The sequence below is a fragment of the Rhinolophus sinicus genome, linkage group LG07, assembly GCF_036562045.2.
Source record: "Rhinolophus sinicus isolate RSC01 linkage group LG07, ASM3656204v1, whole genome shotgun sequence".
NCBI lineage: Eukaryota > Metazoa > Chordata > Mammalia > Chiroptera > Rhinolophidae > Rhinolophus > Rhinolophus sinicus.
In genome coordinates, this window is record NC_133757.1 from 10,021,469 (window position 1) to 10,042,422 (window position 20,954).

General features: G+C 49.3%; 1 protein-coding gene across 1 annotated transcript in view; it reads left to right on the plus strand.

The window, feature by feature from the left end:
- CACUL1 (CDK2 associated cullin domain 1) overlaps nt 1-20,954 on the plus strand; it is a 227,285-nt gene that overhangs the window by 11,122 nt on the left and 195,209 nt on the right. The window contains exons 4-9 of the mRNA XM_074338983.1: nt 1,004-1,079; nt 1,388-1,528; nt 4,305-5,880; nt 7,893-8,004; nt 16,694-16,823; nt 17,819-17,911. Of these exons, the coding sequence (XP_074195084.1) occupies nt 17,905-17,911 (7 nt within the window). The 5' untranslated portion in view covers nt 1,004-1,079; nt 1,388-1,528; nt 4,305-5,880; ... (1 more) ...; nt 16,694-16,823; nt 17,819-17,904. The remainder of the gene's footprint in view (nt 1-1,003; nt 1,080-1,387; nt 1,529-4,304; nt 5,881-7,892; nt 8,005-16,693; nt 16,824-17,818; nt 17,912-20,954) is intronic.

Below are 20,954 nucleotides of genomic sequence, written 5' to 3' on the forward strand. Positions count from 1 at the left end.
GGTGTAATTGCCTTTATTTTGTGTAAAAAAAATATAGAAATATGTAAAAGTATGTAAAAGTTTAGAAGAATATACATAAAATCGCTAACAGTGGTCATCTCCAGGTGCTGGGTTTCTGGGTGACTTTTTTGCAGTAATATCCTTATTTTTTTAAAATGCAAAAAATTCAAACCCAGAATGTTAGATTCCAAGTACTGTTCTCTTGGCTCGTCCATGCTGTTTCTTCTGCTATTAAAGCCTAACAGTGACTGTCCTCTCTTGTCCCTGGGGACTGTAGCCAGCTCACCACAGGGACCACGTCCATCTGCCAGAAAGCTCTTGGAAACTGGATTTGCCCATTCTGCCTCCTTCCTCCTGGTGGGTTCCCCCCGTGGCACACCCGAGTGTGCTTTCAGCTGGGATTTGGTGGTGCCAAACAAACTCCATTTTCAAAACAGCCAAGTGGAAGTCTGGATCCTGTAGATTTTTTCCCTTCTCACCGTGGCACACATTGCCCCCCCCCCCTAGGTTCATACCTCATGATAGTCCTGAAGAGGTGACAATTGGAGTAGGGTGAGGCAGGTGCGTGGAGCTCTGTGGCGTCTCCTTTCCTCTCTGTCCTAACTCAGCCTGCTATGACAGGACACCGTAGACTGAGTGACGTGTAAACAGCAGAAATTTATTTCTTCAAGTTCTGGAGGCTGGAAGTCCAAGATCAAAGCACTGTTTAATTTGGTATTTTGATGGGGGCCTGCTTCCTGGTTCACAGATGAGTGTCTTCTCCCTGTGTCCTCACATGGCCTCTTTTATAAGGGGCACTAATCCAATTCATGGGGGCTCCACCCTCATGACCTAACCACCTCCCAAATCCTACCTCTAAATACCATCACATTAGGGATTAGGTTTCAACATAGGAATTTGTGGGGGACACAAACATTCAATCTACAGCATTCTCCTTCTCAGCCACTCTCTGGGGTCACTCCTGCCCCACACCTTTTCCCTCTGCTCTCCTCTTTCTTCCCAGTAAATCCTGCTCTGCCATCAAGTCCAGCCTATGTATGAGGCCTCCTCAGCGAAGCCTTCGGCAGTTGACTGGAGAGGTGAGTTTCATCTGCCCAGCGTGCTTTCCCACACTCCTTCTTCGGGTTTCTCTGGAGAACTGTCTTAAGCCATGTGGTCCTGGTAGGGCTGTCAATCACAGCTCTTCCCCTACTGCAGGGGTGGGCATATGACACAGGCTGACCAATCAGATGATCTAACTCCCACAGCCACAGAGATTAGTACAGGGATGGGCATGTGACTCAAACAGGACCAGTCAGACTCTTCCCTGAGATGGATGTGAGAATACTGCAAAAGGGAAGTGCTCTTTTCATTGTCACTGCTCACTTGGGATGCTTTGAGTTTGCAGCTGCTAGTGGCCATCTTGCTACATAGGAAGAGCACCTCCGTGCAGAAGAAAACCACACACAGGCAGAGCCCAAATGACATCATCGCACAGCTTCTGCATCCAGCTGTCCCTGAAGCAGATTCTCCTGGACTTCCCAGTTAGGTGAGCCAGTAAATCTCCCTTTTGTATGAGCTGGTTTGATATGGGGTTCTGTTCCTTGCATCTGAGGGAGAACTGACCAAAACAACGTCCATGGCTTCCACCAGTGCCCCCACCATGCTCGTAACTCATATTTTTCCTTCTGTGCTACATTGTCGCCACTTGCTACTGTCCTCAGCCCACAGCTCTGAGACCATAGGTCATTAAATTTAGTGAAGGGTGATGGAGCGAATGGGGGAGGGATGGGTGCATATGGGCACCTTGAGACCCTTTCTGCAGCTGCTAATACTTCTATGCAAGGATAAGCCGGGTCTAACTTACCTCTCAAGGAGACTTTAAGAAAACAAACAACATCTGGCCCCACTGGCCAACATTCCTACTTCAGGAATGAGGCTGGGTTTGGGCAGAGCCTCGATGATCTGGTTCTGACTTGAGAGAACAGACAGAACTATCTGGAGGAATGGAGAGCCCAAAGCCATAGTTCTGGAACTTACGAGGGAAAGAGCTGACATCAGAGTGTGTGTGTGTTGGCCCCTTAGATAGCAGCCAGGAGCTGGCCAGGAGGTCAGAGGCAGGTCCCTGTGTGACACGGGGGCCGTGGTCGGGGACAGAGGTCCATTGGGATGGATGGAAAAGTGACTTCCTGCCAGGAATACTGACCATGTACAGCTTCAGCTCCTGGTGAAAAAGTTCAGATTTAATTCCTGAGTCGCAACCCTGGGGCATAGGTACTGTTTGCAGCGTGGCTACAGGAATAAAAGTGATGGATTTAAAAAAAAAAAAAGGAATCAGATGATCACCATGCTTCCCGGTCTGCAACTTGTACAAAGCTTGGCAGACAGTGGAAGAAATGTTTTCCTATAATAAATTAGAAAGTGTTTTCCTTGTTCCTTCAGCTGATCTTTCATAATAAATTTGACTGTGGTGTGGTGGGGCAGGATTCCTTTAAATAATTCTTCCCTGAAACATAACATCTGCTGGTCTCATATGGCCAGAAAGAACCCCTGATATGTCTGAAGTTGATGAAGATAAAATATTAATTTTATCATTTGCCCATATTTTGTTTTGATTTGGGGAAGTCACCCTCTCCTCCTTACACTAGCACTTATTAATACGGTGATTGTGACAGGTATTCGGTCAGTGCATGGGTGGCGACCTTAGCAGAAGGGTGGGAAGGCAGATCCATATTTAGAGATTCTATTCCAGTGAGAAGAAAGCGCCCTCCCTTTCCTGATAGAAGTGATCCAATGTAATCAGTTTGCCACTGGATCACTGGCTGGTCCCCTTGGGAAATGGTGACATATCTGTAGTGAGATGAGCCTTGAGGAGGGGAAGTCCGTGTGGCTGAGCTCATGTGTGACCTCCATTCATCAAAGTGTCATGGCCACTTTGTTTGGTGTAGGTTCAGAGCCAGTGTCCAGTAATCCCTAAAAAGTCGAGTCATTTCTTCTCAGTGGACAGGAACCCGGGAAGCTGGTGGAAGGCGGTGCTGGGCCAGCAGAGCTCCTCCAGGGGACTGTGGCCGGTTGTGTTTCCAGCCTTGGCTGTATTGCTTGTAGCCCAGCTCACGTGTTCTTGTGATGCCATTTTGCGACTCCTCCCCTGAGCGGTAGGGTCTCTGACCTCTCCCCGTGAATAAGGGCTGTCTTAGTTCTAAAACACAGCATGGCTGTGATGGTTACTGTTTCGTGCCAGTGTGACTGGGCTAAGGAACAACGCGATAGCTGGTAAAACATTATTTCTGGGTGTGTCTGTGACGGTGTCTCCAGGAGAGATTGGCATCTGAATTGGTGGACTGAGTAAAGCAGATGGCCCTCCCTGTGAGGGTGGGTCTCATCCAGTCCACGGAGGGCCTGCAGAGAACGGAAAGGCAGAGGAAGGGATAAGTCACTCTCTCAGCTGAGACAGCCATCTCCTCCTGCCCTCAGACATCACTCCTGGTCCTTGGGCTTTCGGACTCATGTCAGGTCTTACGCCATCAGCTCCCCTGCTCCCAACGCCACCCAGCCCCGATTCTCAGGCCTTCACTACACCACTGGCTGGCCTGGTTCCCCAGCTGGTAGATGCAGATTGTGGGACTTCTTGGCCTCCATGACTGTGTGAGACAGTTCCTATAATAAATCTCATATCTATCCATATATATCCAGTTGGTTCTGTTTCTCTGGAGAACTTTGACTAATATAATCGCAGCAGTGATGGGGCTTGGCATCTGAGGCTAGGCTATAAAAAACGATCCAGTTTCCATCTGGTACATGACTGTCCATTTCTCTCTCTCTCTCTCTCTCTCTCTCTCTCTCTCTCTCTCTCTCAACGTGTGCCTTGGGAATCCTGAGCCAACATAGAAAAGTCTGGTTACCCTGAGGCTGCCATCCTGGGGAGAGGCCACATAAAGATGGAGAGAGGTGGCTGAGGGGCCCTCCTGGCTGTTCCAGCACCAGCTGTTTGAGTTCTTTAACGACCAGACACCTGGATGAGCCTTCAGATGTTTCTAGGCCCAGCCTTTGCATTGCCTAGCTGACACCAAGTAGGACAGAGATGAGCTATTCCCAGTGAGTTCTGCCCCAAATGCAGCTTTCGGAGCAGAATACATGTTTTAAGCTGTAGTTCTGGGGTGGTTTGGTACACAGCATTGCTTCCAGGGGCTCTGGGCCTCTGAACTGGCCTCTGCGAAGGGTAGAGGGCCTTTGACTACTGTGCTCAAACAAACCTTTGCTCACCAGACCTAGTACTTTCCTGTTTATGCAAATGAAGTCAGTAGCACAATGTCCATCTCTTTCAGTTCTAAGGACACCGTGATCGTGAGCCAGGACCAAGGACCCCTTCTTGTCAGGCCAGGAGTACTTGGTTCTGTTGCTCATCCCGGAAACCACGCCAGCCTTGTCTCTGGTGATTGAATACCATCGCTTGGCCTCCACTTCCTAGGAGTTCATCTTCCCTGTTTAATTTTGGAAACGCAGTGTGATGCAGCCATCATTCCTGGTCTACAGAGAATCACCTTCAGGGACGCCGCACACAGTAGGATCCCGAGTGTGAAGCATCTTGCCCTATCAGGCGCTGCGTTGGAGCCGGTGTCCTTGGATAAAGACGAGTGACAGCTGGCCCTTACATAGTGGGGCAGTGGCTGGGTCTGGTTCAGGTGAGCATGTCCCCTCCAGGACTCAGTGAGGAAAGGAATCCAAGGACTGTCAGTGACCTCGTCAGTGTTCACCTATCATGGAAACAGGCAGTGGAGGGAGGCCAACCTGAACCACCGTGAGCTGCTGAGGACAAATGCCAGGGCATGAGCCCCACGGGTGCCACAGAGGGAAGGGCTGAAGGCACCTGAGATCACCCGGCGGGGTCCACAGAGCAGGGTGCTTCCACCAGAGCAGCTGGGCTGCAAATCAGTGGTGGGGAGGCCAATGGTAGGCCCTTCCTCCACCTTCTCCACCATGTGCAATGTATGTGGCTGCATTATTTGGGTGCCCCTTTGGAGACGCCACCTCTCATTCGTCAGCTACCTTCATCCTGCACCTGGCGTCCAGGGTCCTCACAGAGCCCTGGGTCACAGGGCTGCTCACGGAATGGGGCGAGGTCCGGGAGTGGTCAGAGCAGAAGAGCTGGCCAGTGGGGGTCAGGGCTAATGTGACCGAGAGACCACACCAGAACCCCTGCTCCCAGGTATAGAGGAGCAGGCGGTCCCAAGTGGTCCAGTACTGTGGCTCTCCATCAGGGCAATTTTGCCCCACGGGGGACATTTGGCAATGGTGGGGGACATTTTTAGTTGTCACAACTGGCTAGGATGCTTCTTGTGTCTAGTGGATAGATAGAGGCCAGGAGTGCTGTTAAACATCCCCAATGAACAGAACAGCCCCCACAACAAAGGTTGATCTGGCCTAAAATGTCATCAGTGACAAGGTGAGAGACCCTGCTCCAGGGTGAGCACCGAGGTGAAGAGCCTTGGTGTGTGGGCACCTCCAAAGGATATAGCAGAAAACTGTGTGACGCAATGACCAGGCAGAATGAAGCTCGCTCTGGAGCTGCCAGCTGGGGCCCACCTCTGCTCACTCCCTACAGGCCTTGCACTGGGAGGAATTTAGAAGCCAATAAGGAAGAACTGAAGGGATGGGGACCCCCTCAATTGATTAAGTTTCTACCATTCAGTAAAAAAAGGGGCATGCAACAGAAATTAAGTGCAACACAAAATCAGTTCCGCTGTAGATCTGAGAACTAGGTCTGTTGTAGCAGTTAACCCTGGCCGAGCGCTGTGTGAACCATCCCATTTCATCTATGCGTAGTTGGGTTGTTATCCCCTTCTTGTTTTAGGGGAAGCCGTGGCTCAGAGAAGGGAAACAACACGCCCAAGGTCTCAGCTGGTAAGTGGTGGTGCCGGGATTTGAACCCAGGTCTGCCTGAGTGCAGGTGCAGTGCCCCCCCCCCGCAGGTGTTTCTATTCATGGATAGGTTTGTGTAGGGCCCCGTCTCTCAGCCCAAGTTTTCCCAGGCTGATCCCTGGACCAGGTGGGCAGGCCTACAACAGCAGCTCACTGACCCTCGCCTGGGAGCTCACTGGGTTGGGAACACCAGAATCACTGCTGTTTCCTCAACACATCCTTTGTCAAGGCCTTGTTTCTGAGCGTGGCCCCTATTTCCTCCAAAGAGATGTAAGAATGCTGCAGTGTCATCACCAGGAGTTTGTGCCTTCCCTTGTCATACACTGGGCACTCCAGGAGTGAGGCTGTATATAGGGGAAGCAGCCCCAGATCCACTCTCTGGCCTGGGCTTGTCCCTCCCAAGACTCTAGGCCTTTACTCTCCCCCTTCAGGGCACTAACTGGGCACCTTGGTATAGTCCTGAAAAGAGGCGGGAACTTCAGCTGCAGAGAAGACAAGAGGCTCCAAAGGTCCCTGGGGAGGCCTTCTTGGCCACATATCCTCAAAGTTACATAGTGACAATGGCTGAGCTTCTGCTCTCCTCAACCCTGGCCAGCTAGCTGTCTGCTGTTCAGCCTTTATCCGGGGCCCCCAATCAGCTGAACCATGCCCTGTTGATGTCTCTCTTCCAGAGTATATCATTGATGTAGGGGAGGAAATAAATTTTACTCTTAGGTTCTGCCTCTGAGGCCTGCAAATTAAACTGACAAATGACAGATTAAACTGACAAATGATGGGAGAAAAGGCATACAAATGTTATTTGATGTTAATATTTTAATTTTTCTGTGCATGGAGGTCTTCATAGAAAAGAAGTGAAGGGAGCATTTGAGAGCTTGCTCCCCAGCATACGTTTGGTCAGACAATTAAGTTCACGAAGTTTCCACTGTGTACTTACATGGTGGAAAGTTCACAAATTTAATTGTCTGACCCCAGTATGTCATCAGGTTGGCTCAAATAAACTCTTATTTAAAACAAAAACAAAAGAGAGAGAGAGAGACATGAAGACCCAAAGAAACAGACCTGGGGATTTATATACCATTTAACTTCATTTAGAACCATTTGGGTTTCTAGGGGTGATAAATTGTGGGAAGGTCAATATATGGGGGGAAACTAATGAAGTAAGGGTTATTTTAGAAAGGTTTGCCTAGACCCATCTCAGTGCTGACTTTCCGTCTGCAGTGATAATAAGGGTTGTTCTCCTTGTATGGGAGTGGGGAGGGGGGACACTGTCACAAAGGGAAATTTATGTCCTGCTTTTAGGCTAACGGGGGAGAGCGCTGTGTCTGCTGTTCAACTGTCTTCAGCTCAAAGCCACATGCCAAAATAGGCCAAAGGGGCCTATTTTGGGGTGGAATATTCCGGTCCACTTCACTACCCACGCCTCACCACAGGTCCACATATTTGCCCACACTTCTGTCAATGATGTCCTGGCAGCTGGAATCAAATTGCCCTAGAGAAGGCGACGGTGCAGTGAGGGAGCAGGAGGGGTCTCCTGGGCACCAGGCTTAGGAGCTGGGCTTTGCTGTTCACATGCTGAGAGGCCTCAGGCGGAGTTTTCCTTTTGCTGAAGCCCATCGCCTTATCCATAATACAGGGTAGGTGGTCCCCAGCAGGCTGGTGTGAGGATATGGTGAGACTGCAGATAAAGGCATTCGGTAAACCATGGAGTGTTGTAGGGGGCGCAGTGGCTCCTCAGCCTTTCCTCCTAGTGCTGACCTTTCCAGGAAATGCTGGTCCTTTGTCACCCCACTGTCAGACAAGCTGGGATGGGGACAGCAGTGAAACGAACGGGCCTGATTGACTCCAGCCAAAGCTGCTGGCGGGGGGGCCTGGACGCACTGTCTGAAGGGCACCCCCTGGTGTCCATCACCCCAGGCCCTTCCCACACTGGGCCTTGTGTGGGAAGGACGCGGTGATGGGCTCCTCCTCTCCTGAGTTTATATTCTCTTTTCCAGATGGAGTTTCACCCTGCAATGTAAAATAGGACTTCCTGTGCTGAGCCAGTTCTGATGGACCACCCTCCCGCTTTCCTTATGTACCAGGATCTAATATGCACAGGAGCAAATGGTAAATGACAGCCGTGGTTCCTGTTCAAGCCCCTGGAGCATATACTTTCTGTGTCCTGTTTACAGAATCTTAGCCTACCCCAAGGTCATGAAAGTAGTCTCCCAATTACTTTCTAGAAGATTTTGTTTTACTTTCCATGGTCTCCACTTAAAAAACACACAAAAACCTAAAATGTTTTTTCCCCCTTCTTCCGTCTCCTTCGTTACAGTCCCTGCTCCTGCTTTCCACCAAAATGTCAAGGAGTTCCCATTTCCTCAGGTGAATGGGGAGGAGACAGGAAAGGAAATTTATCTGGTGTTTGTTTTGCATGAATAGCTTGAAGCCCAGCTTTAGCAAACCAGCCTTATCAGAAGGAGATCTGGCAGAAATGCTATTTTTCTCCTCCTGCCCTTTCCCTTCTCTGCTCCCCGTTTTTCTAGGGCTGCTCCACCCCAGGCCAAGTGAATCAGAATCATTGGGGATGAGACCAGGCCTGGGTGTTGTGGGGTTTCTTTTGCGGTGTCCCAGCTGATTCTAATAGGCAGCCAGGGCTGAGAACCAATGCCTCAGGGTAATTATCATTAGGACCAGAAATCCCAGAGGCCATAGACACTGTAGAGGGAACAGCAGTAGCTGCAGTGACATCACAGGATGTCTCTCTCTTTCCTTTTTCCTGTGGTCCTTCCCCGTGGCTCCTGTTTGAGGCCCTAACCTCAGAGTCATAAGGTGGCTGCAGCAGCTCCAGGATTCACTTCCTGTAGCTTCAAGTCTTCTGGAAAGTTTGTTGTGGATGAAAAAGGGGTGCTGCAATACATCTAACTGCAAGTAACCTCACAGGGTGATCTGATCATGAATAATTCCCAACTGGGCAGGTCATGGTGGGTAGTCATGCCCCCCGCCTGTAACTTCTTTTGTGAGAGGTTTTTAAGCCAGCCCTGTGGGTTGTTCTCATGCAATCTATGTAACACGGCTTTGAAATGTTAGAAGTAATCCTTTCTTCCAGACCCCTGGAAGGTGTAACCACCTGCAAGAGCGTACATAACTTAGTTAACCTTCCTGTAATCCAGTCTCCACCTTGCTTTCTCCCACCTTCGTGTAATCTTCCTTCCATCCCCTCCTTAATTCCAAATGCATTAAAAAACTGCCAACTCTTGCTCTCCGTTCTCTGCTTTTCTACAAGTGTCTTCTGGTTTCCACTTCCATATTACAATGTGTATGGTGCTCTTTCTTGATTTTTCCGTTTCCGACATTGATGACGTCCTACTCTGGAAGATGGGGATTTCTCCCCTGCCCTGGTCTGCCAGGCCCTAATTCCCCCAACCTGTGAATATGGTACCTTATGTGGCCAGGGAGACTTTGCAGATGTGAGTCACATTAAGAACCTTAAAATGGGGAGATGATCCTGGAATATTTGGGTGGGCTCACTCTAGTCCCCTGAGTCCTTAAAAGTGACTCGCGGTACAGTGGGTCAAAGATGTGACAAAGGAAGAAGAGGCAGGAGAGAGTTGCAGCCTCTGTGGCTGGATTTGAAGATGGAGAAAGGGGGCCTGAGTCAAGGAGTGTGCAGCCTCCAGAAGTAGGAACAGGCCTCTGCTGACAGCAAGGAAACAGAGACCTCAGTGCTACCCTCTGCCCACAGCCTGAATGAGCAAGGCAATGGATTCTCTCCTAGAGCTTCCAGAAGGAATACAGCCCTGCTGACACCTTGATTTTCACCCAGGGAGACCCCTTCGGCCCAGAATGGCAGGAAAGTAAGGCTGTATTGTTTTAAGCCACTATGTTGGTGGTCATTTGTTACAGCAGCCACAGAAAACTACACCTTCCACCCTGAGACACACACTTGCCCTGCCCCTTCTCCATCTGATATATTTATAACTTTATATGAGGCTTCAATGTTTACATTAATGTTAAATATTGTTCCCAGCTAATCCATATAGTGTACCATGATTATGTATTTTTCTTATACAATTTTTTGTTGTTTTCCTTGGAATTAATAATGGTCTTTTTTGTTTGCTTAATTTTCTGTATACTTATGAATTCAGCCTTAGCTATTTGGTCACAGTCTATCCATCATATGCTTAGTTGCAAAAAACAGAACGCCCTCCAGCTAGAAGATGAATTCATTATAGGATGTTGACTAGCTCCAGTATCCCCAGGCGGGAGGGGGGTCAGGCCTGGGGACATCACAGCCAGAGACAGTGCTCAGACCACCTGGCTGGATGTCAGGGAGGTCAGTTTTTCACTGCTGCTGTCTTTGAAGGTTAAATGCCTCCCCTTTACCTCCTGAAAAGCAGGTGTTTCTCATCGACACCTGCTTCTTTACATTGTTTTCTTTCTCCAGAAATGAAATCTCATGTGGATTCACTGATTGGTGGGGCCAAGGTCACATGTTCACACCTAGCTGCAAGGGAGACAGAGAACACTCTAAATTCTCCTGGATTAGTTGCTCTCTAGATCTGCTGCACAGCAGCCATCCTCAGATCTCCCTTCCACATCTTTCTGGATTTTTTTCTTTGCTCTTCTCCTGTGATGGACGCCTTGCTTCCTGGATTCCATGTCTTCCTCTTTCACATTTTGGTGGTACGTATCCTCGGTAACGTTCTGAAAAAGGGTACACAAGAGAGCCGTGTAAATTCTTGCAAGTCTGAAAATGTCTATTCTGTTCTTCCAGTTAATTGACAGTTTAGCTATTACAAATAACAGGGTTTTAGATTTAAAATACTTTTCTTCAGAATTTTCAGTTGTTCCACTGTCTTCTAGCATCGAATGGAGAGAAACTCAATACCATCATAATTTTTGATACTTTGTATGTAGATATTTTTCCCTCTTCACTGTGGAAACTTGTAGAATCATCTCTCTGAAAATTTTTTATTTTGCACTGAAGTTGCTCTTTTTTATTCCTTCCATTATGAAACATCTTTTTTTTTTAATTAAAGTTTATTGGGGTAACAATTGTTGGTAAAGTTACATAGATTTCAGGTGTACAATTCTGTAATGCATCATCTGTATCTCACATTATGTGCTCACCACCCAGAGTCAGTTCTCCTTCCATCACCATATATTTGATCCCGATCTCTCAGAAATGTAATCATCACATGCTTTCTTGGAGGTTTTTGTTTTATCCATTATGTTGGTACTTGGTCAGCCTTTCAACCTGGAAACTCAGGTCCTTCATCTTGAATTATTTCTTTTGATGTTTTCTCCCCTCTGTTTCCTTTCTCTTCTTGGGATGCCTATTTTGATGTTGGGCCTCTTGAAGTCTGAGTGTTTCCTTTTTAAAATAGTATCTTGTTCTGATTTCATGGATTTAATTTTTTTCCTATTTTATTTTTTGATCATCTAAGATCTGAGAAATTAATGATTTCCCCCTTTCTCCCAAAGATTTTTTTCTTCCTGTATAGTCTGTTTCCTCACACTTGCTTGTATATACTTGATTGTTTTGGTCTGTCTTTCATGTTAGAAGTTTTCCTCAGGTATCTGGTGACTCTTGCCTGTCTAGTCATATTTAAAAATAGACACTAAAATGTTGATTTGTCACTCTGACAGAATGAATAGGCTTGTCAACTTCAGGCTTCCTTTTTCAGTGTTTTTCATTTCAGTGATTTTTTAACTTTTGCTGCACATTAGAATCACCCTGGGAGCTCTTATAACTATGATGCCTGACCCCTCCCCAATTAATTAAATCAGAATCCCTGAAGGGTGGGGCTCTGGGCTTGGTATGTTTGCAAAGCTCCCCAGGTAATTCTAATTGCAGGTAAAGTTGAGAGCCCTGTTGTAGGATGATTTAGTTCAGCTGTCTCGAGAAACTAATAACAACAGCAACATGAGTAGAATCTGTAAACTTGTAATCATTCATGTCAAACACAGTATACTATTTCCCTCATCTAAAACACAAATGGGGGGACATAAAGCAGGAAATTGTGTTTTCTCTGACAGAAGTCAATTCCAAATTACGTATTCCTGAAAGAAAAGCAGGGAAAACTTTTTTTTTTTTTTTTTTTTTTAAGATTTTATTAGGGAAGGGGAACAGGACTTTACTGGGGAACAGTATGTATTTCCGGGACTTTTTTCCAAGTCAAGTTGTTGTCCTTTCAATCTTAGTTGTGGAGGGTGCAGTTCCGCTTCAAGTTGTTGTCCTTTCAGTCTTAGTTGTGGAGGGCGCAGCTCAGCTCCAGGTCCAGTTGCCATTGCTAGTTGCAGGGGGCGCTGCCCACCATCCCTTGCGGGAGTCGAGGAATCCAACTGGCAGCCTTGTGGTTGAGAGGACGCGCTCCAACCAACAACTGAGCCATCCGGAAGGCAGCTTGGCTCAAGGTGCCATGTTCAATCTTAGTTGCAGGGGGCAGAGCCCACCATCCCTTACGGGACTCGAGGAATTGAACTGGCAGCCTTCGGAGTTAGGAGCACGGAGCTCTAACCGCCTGAGCCACCGGGGCAGCCAGCAGAGAAAACATTTTTATCTACCATTTGTCCTTTGAGGACACAAAACAAGTATGTTGGCACCTGGAACTCCTCTGATTTGGTCAGATGCCCAAATGAAGAATTTTCCAATCTCCTGCTTTTTCTGCCAGCATTCTGAGATCTGAGTGGAGGAAGAAGACGACGTGTATCCAATATGTAAGCTTTGATTTAATTTCCTGTTTCAGCACAGGTCCTTCCTCCCCACGGTTCCTCCCCAATATAGAGATTCTGTTTTCCTTCCTCCACAAAATCAGTTTCTAGACTTCTGCTGGGGCAGAAGGGGTGTTTTGCCAACTATGAGGAGGGGGGACGTAATCAGGTCTAACTGCTCCTTAGGTAGACTCTCAGCCAACCATCAAGTTTTCAAGCCCACCTTCACCCCCACTGCCAGGGTTCCTGGCCCTGCCCATCCCTGGTGTGGGATTCTTTAGTGTAAATCAGGTTGAGTCTCTGCTTTCTCCGCTCGGCTTTCTGGGTTCTGCTTCATCACTTACAATTTATCCACCTGCTTTCCATCTTCCAAAATTTAGTTCCTGCTGTGTCTCATCCCTTTTGTTCTTGTGGGTTTAGTCCTTTAAAGAATCGCTTACTATGGTTTTAATGGGATTCGGGGAGGAACCAGGTGAATGTATTCAATCCATCGTTTTTCACCATCACCTTAGTAAGAATTTATGGTATCACTTTGTGTGGACATGTGAGTTATTTTAACTTTATGGAGTGACTCGTTAACCATTTTAAAGTGAACTGTTCAGGTGAAATATATTTTCCACGAAGCACAGATTTCATTGTGAACAAAATGGTCTTTTGGAACCTTCCAGGGTGATGGGCTGTGTGAGAGGAACAGCTCTGTGTTGGACAAACTTTTTCTTAAGAGACAACTTGGTTCCCATTTTGCACAGAAATGTGATGGACTGTATCACAGATGCTGCTACGTGGCGAGTTTGTGGATTTATGTCATACTTCTTGCTTCGTGTGGGTTTCCATTCACAATTGCTGCTGGAATGTGTTCTGTGGACTTTCTTTCCCTGGGAGCTAAAGTTGTACATTTGATTTTGTTTGAACATAAATGCCAAGATTTGTAAGGTTGAACTCTTGAGCTGTGGATTGAGAAACGTATTTGACCGAAATAAAAGAAGTCAAAGCTTCTGGGTGTTAGATTTCCAGGGAGGTGTCTTCAAATAGGCATCCACACGGTTTTACTTTTTTTAAATTAAAAAAAATTTTTTGTCAATTACAGTTGACATCACGTGGTTCTATTTTTGACCAAGTAGTTCAGGCAGGACTTGGAGGTGAGTGGAGGGGTTAGGGGTCCATGGGAGAAGCTGTTGTCTGTGTGGCTCTTGTCTGCTAGTTGGGGAGGGGCAGGCACAGCTGTGGCCAAGTTGAGAACCAGGTTACTCGAGTGAGACCCCAGACAGCAGGTGGGGAAGGAGGCATCCAGAAACCCGGACACTTGGCTACAGGCAGGTTGCCAACTCCGGTGAACTTTTGACGACCCATTTCAATGTTTTATCCTCCTTAAGGTGGAGGCAGCTCTGGGGGAGCAGAAAGAGGCCATATTACAAGGCAGGAACGCAGACCTTGCTAGTTTAGGGAGCCTCCCGCCCACTACCTCTCTACAGGGGTTGGCAGACTTTTTCTGTTACGGGCCAGACAGCAAACATCGTAGGCCTCGGGGGCTGCAGGGTCTTTGTTGCGTATTCTTTTTCTGTTTTTCACAACCCTTTACAAGTGTGAAAGAGTTCTTAGCTTGCTGGTATACAAAAAGAGGCTGAAGTGGGATTTGGCCGGCAGGCCATACATTACCAACCCCTGCATTACAGCACTCTGTTTATTTCCCTCATAAAGCCTCGCACAATCTCAATTATTTCATACTTTGTTTCCTCTACTAGTGTGTGAAGGCCGCGAGGGCGGGGCCGTGGCTGTTATTCTCCGCTCTGTCCTTAAGGCCTCGTACAGTGCCTGGCACAGAAGGGGCATCCAGTATTGGCCGGATGATCGAGGGGGTTATTAGTTCCAGTTTCATCTCTGGTAACTCATCTGCCAAACAAGGGATGTGCACTGGGCGGGGCCTCTGAGGGCCCTTCCAGAGCTCAAGTTCTGAGACTCTAATTTACTGAGCAGTGTGGGACTTGGATTCATACGATAGCTGTGTGTGGATTCAACAGACACCCAAGCAGTGTGGTGGCAAAGCACACAGGCCCTAGAAGCTGAGGGCTGGCTCTGGCCTGCGTGCCTCCATGGCAGCAGGCCTGCCCTGCTTATGCTCAAAAAGGGATGTTTCTATAAAACCTGGTCAGATCCTATCAATCCTCTGATAGTTTGGTGGTCCAGCTCTTGTCCAAGCAGCCTTGAGAGTCAAATTATTCAACGACTGACACAAACACAGGCACTGACCAGGACAGAAGCTGGCTGGAAACCACTGGAGCTGCCATGGGGACGCCTGCAGCTGTTCTCTCCACCACTTCAGCCTTGCGCTGGCGATGCTTCACCTGGGCATGAGCCTGCCTCCTTTGATCGTGCTGTTTCTTTTACCTGGAGTGTCCTTCCGCAAACTTATTTTCTGTTGCCTGGCAAACTCCTCTGCATCCTTTAAGAACCAATCAGCCATCAGCTTCTCTGTCCCCCAGGCACACTTAATTGCTCCCTTATCTGCATTCCCACAGCACTGAACTCTTCTTCACACTTCTAGGGTATGATTGTCACTGACCTGGGTTTGTCTGCCCTCTGGACTGGTTCCTAAAAGCCTCAATAAATGTTAACAGAATGAAAGAGATTTAAATCAGAAGACTAAGACTCCCATGGCAGATTTCAGGGACCGCGGGTCAGGGATCACTTTGACATTTCCTCTGCTGGGTTTTGACACTTGTCTTCATCACAGTTACAAGTGGGTATTTTTTGTGGCTCTTGCATGTCAAAGAGAGTTGGATGGCAGCCCCGAGCAGCTGGTCCTTTAAGAACTGGTATGTGTACTAATGTTTGCCTCGACCTCCGCAGCCGCCTGCGGGAGGAAGGCCATTTGGAGGAGGTGAAGCTTCGAGGCTGAGAGAGGAGCCATAAGCCTCACACCAGGGGTCCCCTTGCCTCTCTAGGCCCTGAGATTCCTCTGAACAGATCACTGGATTCCCTCTGAGGTCCATTTCAGAGGTATAAAGTGTCAGTGATTCCATGAAAGAAGTGTTGGGTTATCAAATCGGATCCTTTATCTGCTGATCAAATACTACCCATTCTTCAAATGCCTCCTCCTCTGGGAAGTCTTCCTGGATTTAAGTCAGAAAACTTCTGTGGGGCCTCCAAGCTCTGTGGCACGTTGGGCACATGGCACTGCTGTAAGTCTAGACTGATGGCTGTCTGGACAGAGCCCTCACTGAGTGCCAGGTGCCAAGTGTGCATCTGATACTTTCTGTTGCTCAGCTATCCCAGCACTCTGGTGCCCATTTCACAGTGGGGCCCAGAGAGGCTAAGTGTGCTCTTTAGCCTGCTCCCCTGGACAGTTCCTCCACACTGGTGACTTCCTGCCTTTCTTCCTGAGCGTGTTCTCTGGCTTGGAGAGGGTGCTGGGCCATGTGCGTGGCTAGTCTGATGTGCCAGGGAGTCGACAGCCTGGAGAATTCCTCAAATTCCCAAGCAATAGGGGGAAGGAGGGTGGTAGATAAGTGCCCAGCTTCCACACCCTCCATGGGACAACCCCAGGTGGCTCTGCCCAGTGTCCCAGACACCCACAGTGGTCGGTGCTTATTAATGCACCTTTTGTTGGTTTCCTCCCTCCCTGGCACACCTCTCCACTTCCAGGAGCCAGTGCTTCCTGGGGTCATGTCCCAGATAAACGACCTGCACCCCATCCGTGCATCATGGTCTGATTTAGGGGAATCCCCACTTACTAAGTGGTAAAGCGGGATTTGACCAGGTCAGGCTGCCTCTGAACACCCTCCCCATATTCGTGGCGGTGGGTCTGTGGAAGCTTGTAGGGTTGAGGTGAGAAGCCTAGCTGGGGTCTAGGTCCTATTTGTTTACGACTCCGGCGCCTGATTTCAGTGTGGCCTAGATAACCTTTCAGTACATGTTTGCTGAGTGGATGTGCTTTCTTCCAGAAAGCAAGAAGCCAGAGCTTGAGGAGAGCCCTGCCTCTTGGCTCAGCACAGGCTGTTGGCCGAAGGGGGCGAGAAGAGGTGGGCAGAGGGGAGGAGCACCCTTGGATGCCACTCCTTGGCCTTGCTCTGGTCACTCATGCTTGGTTTCTCTTTCCCAGGCTCACGCCGGCTCCACTTGTCTTCTTGACCACTGTTCCATGAACTTGGCAGGGAAAAGGGGGCCTTTTGCTGAAGGTGTGACCAGCTCAACCAGACAGCTGCTTAGTAGGCACCGCGTGGATATGAACGGTATGTTTATCTGGTCCCTGCTCTGAGGTCTGAAACTGGCTTGGCAAACCGGACTAGCATCCAGAGAACAATGGCGTTTATGGCAGCTCTAGGAAGGAGGCTGGCGTCGTCCAGGAAAATTTCTGGAGAAGGTCGGAAGATCATTTAGGTCCTGGCAGGGAATAGAGGGGACACCCAAGTGGGGTCCCTGAAGAGAGAGAGCTCAGGGACTGCTCACAAAGGGGAGGTGGGGCTGAAAGAAGCCCCCCCTGGAATGGGGTGCTTACCAGACCGTAAAAGTGAAGGGCAGGGAGGGGTGTCAGAACCAGAAGGGGAGTAGACCACTGGGCCTAGGGCTGTTGGCCAGAGGGCGATGAACTTGGCTCTGCTCATCGGTGCCTGATTTAATTCCCGCATCGCCTTCTCCTCTCCCCCGCCAACCTCTTGCTGGGGCCTTCCAATGGGGGAGCCCAACCAGAAGCTAAGCCACAGGTGGTGGGGGGGGGAGGCTGAGGAAGACATCCAGCCGTGGGGCTTCTGTGGATCCCAGCCTGCGCCGTCATACTGCTCCTGTTTAATCAGAGAATGTGCCAGTCCCAGTACTTGGTGTGTGGCTTTCTTTCCGGTTGGATGCCTCCCCTTTCTTAGACCTAAAGCATCCAAGCAGCCCCACATTTGGAGTAATTGCTCCCTCTGCTCCTTTGCTCGCACTTCCCTGACCTTGAAAGAGCCATTTTCTGGGACCGTTGCTAATGGACCTTCACTTGATGACATAAAATATCTCAGATGCTCGGAGAAAAGAAAGGAGAAACTGCCTGGAGCGAGTCTTCGGGTTCTCCGACGTCGTCTTACGAAATGGCCAAGGTGATGGATACCCATGGTGCCAAATCCCCACTGGTTTGGCCCCTCTGATGCTGGAAGTAATGCTGTGTCTGAAAACACTTTACTGTTTGTGCAGAGCGCACCTTCCTCCATTGAGTAACATAATGACTAATAGCTGACCCTCATTTTTACAGCCTTCCAAGGATGACAGCACAAGTGCTGAGAGCCGTGGCGCCTCAGCCTACCGAGTGGGGAGGACCCGCCAGTGGACGCATTTGGAATGTTCAGTGAGTTTTCTGAGACCTGAAAGATTCCTTTAACTAGGAAACTGGCTTTCTGGGTTCTTAGTGATGTTCATTCTTTCCCTCCAACCCCCGCACACAGCCCACCTCGGAGCGGAGCTGGTTGCCTGTCCAGACGCCTGATATTCATGGCCCCAGCTGGATCTCCTCCTTTCCTCCTGGCTGGAGGGGGAAACGAATCCTTGTGCAGGACAAGCTTCTGGAACCTGACCTGGGAATGGGTGACAGCTTAGGTGACAGCCCTGGTAGTTGTCTAACTGTTGTGTGGCAGCTGCAGGAGGCTTCTTTGGGATGGGGGTGGCCCACCGGGGGCCGTCCGGCAGGGTCGTGAGATGGCCCTGAGCCAGGCCTGCAGAGGGTCCGAGTACAGGATCTCAGACTCGTGGCGTCCGAGATCCGTGCTTAGGCAAAAACCCTCATTCAGAAAGCCACGCTGTGAAGGGGGGACCCTCCTGCCAGGGCTGCAGCATTCCCAAGCAGATCCCGGACTTCGGTCTGCATGTTAGGAGACCTGGGCTCTCATCCTGGCTCCCGCCTGTGACTTCCTGTGGGACCCCAGGCGTCCTTTCTTCTCCTTGAGGTTTCTCATCAGCAAAGCCACGTGTCGAGGAGTGACATGAGGTCCCTTCTGGCTCTGACAGCCCAGTTGTGGGTCCCTTTGCTCATGTCCCAGCCCCAGACAAGTCACCAAAGCTCAGCGCCTGAGGCCTTGTCCCTCGTGACCTACTGCAGTGTGGTCAGATGGGCTCCCTTCTCACCTGAGGAGACGCGATGAGGACTTTGACCTTAGTTGGAGGGTGGGGACCAAGGTCAGCAGTAAACCTCCCACTTATTTCAAACCTCCCACTTCCTTAGAGCCCTGCCTGAGCCTGTCCCCTTCCAGGGGACTGAAGGGTACAACCCTACTGTACTAGTTTTCTGGTGCTGCTGTGCAAATCATCACAAACCTAGTGGCTTAAAAGCAACACACATTTATTATCTTACGGTTCTGTGGGTCAGCAGTGTGACACGAAACTCAATGGGCTAAAATCAAGGTGTGGGCAGCCCTCCTTTCCTTCTGGAAGTTCTAGGGGAGGATCGGTTTCCTTGCCTTTTCCAGCTCCTAGAGGCTGCCTGCCTGCTTTGGCTCGTGGCCCTTCCTCCATTTTCAAAGGCAGTGGCTTGAGTCTCTCTTCACGCATTGTACCTCTCCTGCCTCTTCTTCCTTTATCACATCTCTGACCCACTCTGCCTCCTGTTCCACTTGTAAGGACTTGTGATTAGATTGGGTCCATCTGGATAATCCAGGATAATCTCCTCATCTCAAGGTTCCCAACTTCATTTACTTCTGTAAATCCTGTGGCCATGGAAGTGATACATTCACAGCCTCAGGGGGACAAGGGTGTGGACATCTTTGGGGGCCATTATTCTGCCTACCACCCACCCCACTCTGAGGCTTGGGGCTTAAGCCAGGACAGTTTCCCTTTGGGGGCTGGGTTCAGGTGCTAGTGGGTACCTCCTCTTAGGAGCCCTCCCTGATTGCACCAGTCAGAGGCCGCTGCTCTGTAGTCTGCGCTCCTATGGTCCCAGCTGTACTTTGTCATACCTGTGAGGCCGTGCTCAAGCGCAGGTCCCCCTAACTGGGGAAGTGTGGGCAGGGAACTCACCTTCTTCCCTCTGAGTCACCAGTGTCTGGGCATGGCGAGTGAGCATATAGGGCTGGCGTCAGGGGCAACTTTCTAAGTTGTTGGGTGGGATGGAGAGCTTGTCCAGAGGTCCAGCAGTGGCAGACAGGACCTTCCACTGATCTTTTTCTTTGATCTTGGATAATCCTGGTGGCAAGAGGAAGCATGGGTTATAATCTCTGTTTTACAGGGGAGAAAATAGAGGCTCTGAGAGGTTATGTGACTGCCGGGCTTCCAGGGGAAGGGACAGAACAGAGTTCTAACTCAGGCTTGCTGGCCTGCCTCTCCTCCTCTCTCCCCCGTCTCGCTCAGTTATTCTTTATTCCTCACACTGCCTGTTACGGGTTGAATTGTGGCCCCCACAAGTTTAGATGTTCAAGTCCTAATCACCAGTACCTCAGAATATGACCTTATTTGGAAATAGGGTCATTGCAGATGCAATGCGTGAAAATGAGGTCATGCTGGAGTAGGGTGGGCCCCTTAATACAGCACGACGGGTGTCCTTATAAAAGGCGGACATTTGGACACAGACACACACCCGGGGTGAAGGCCACATAAAGATGGACGCAGATTGGGGTGATGCTTCCACAAGCCAAGAAATGCCATGGATTGCCAGCAACCACCAGAAGCTAGGAGAGGGGCGTGGAATAGATTCACACCCTCAGGAGGAAGCAAACCTGCTGATACTTTGGTCTTGGACTTGGCAGCTTTCAGAACTGTGAGACAATACATTCTGCTGTTTAAGGCCCCCAGTGTGTGGCACTCTGTGATGGCATCTAAGACTGCCTGTGGGTAGAGGGCCAGTCCTCAGAGGTTCATAAAGCCTGGCTGAGCCGGCCCTCCTGGGCCTCCCTCCCATCCCTTCCTCTCCCCTCCTTGCTCTCCAGCCACCCTGACCTTCTACATACTCATTTCTTCACAGCTCCATTGGGGTATGATGGATGTACAATCAGCTGCATGTAAAACGTGCAATTTGATGAGTTTTGACATATGTATACACCCATGCGACTATCACCACTATCAAGATAATGAACAGATCAGTCACCCGTGGTGATCTCTCCCCCCGCCCCATCTCCCAGCCTGGGCAACCACTGTCAATATAGTTTGCATCTTCTAGAATTTTATGTAAATGGAATCTTCCAGTAAGTGTTCTTTGTGATTTGCACACTGGCCTTTCTTCAGTTTCTTGGAACTCCCACAGGCCTCCTGCCATGGGGTCTGAACTTGCTCTTTCTATATTCCTCCTCACCCCCTGTTCACATCCATCAACCTTCATCAGTTCTTCGGGGAAGCCTTCCCTGACCCCCCAGACCAGAAGAGCCTCCATTTAACACACTTTGCATCCTCCCTTGGACACCTACCAC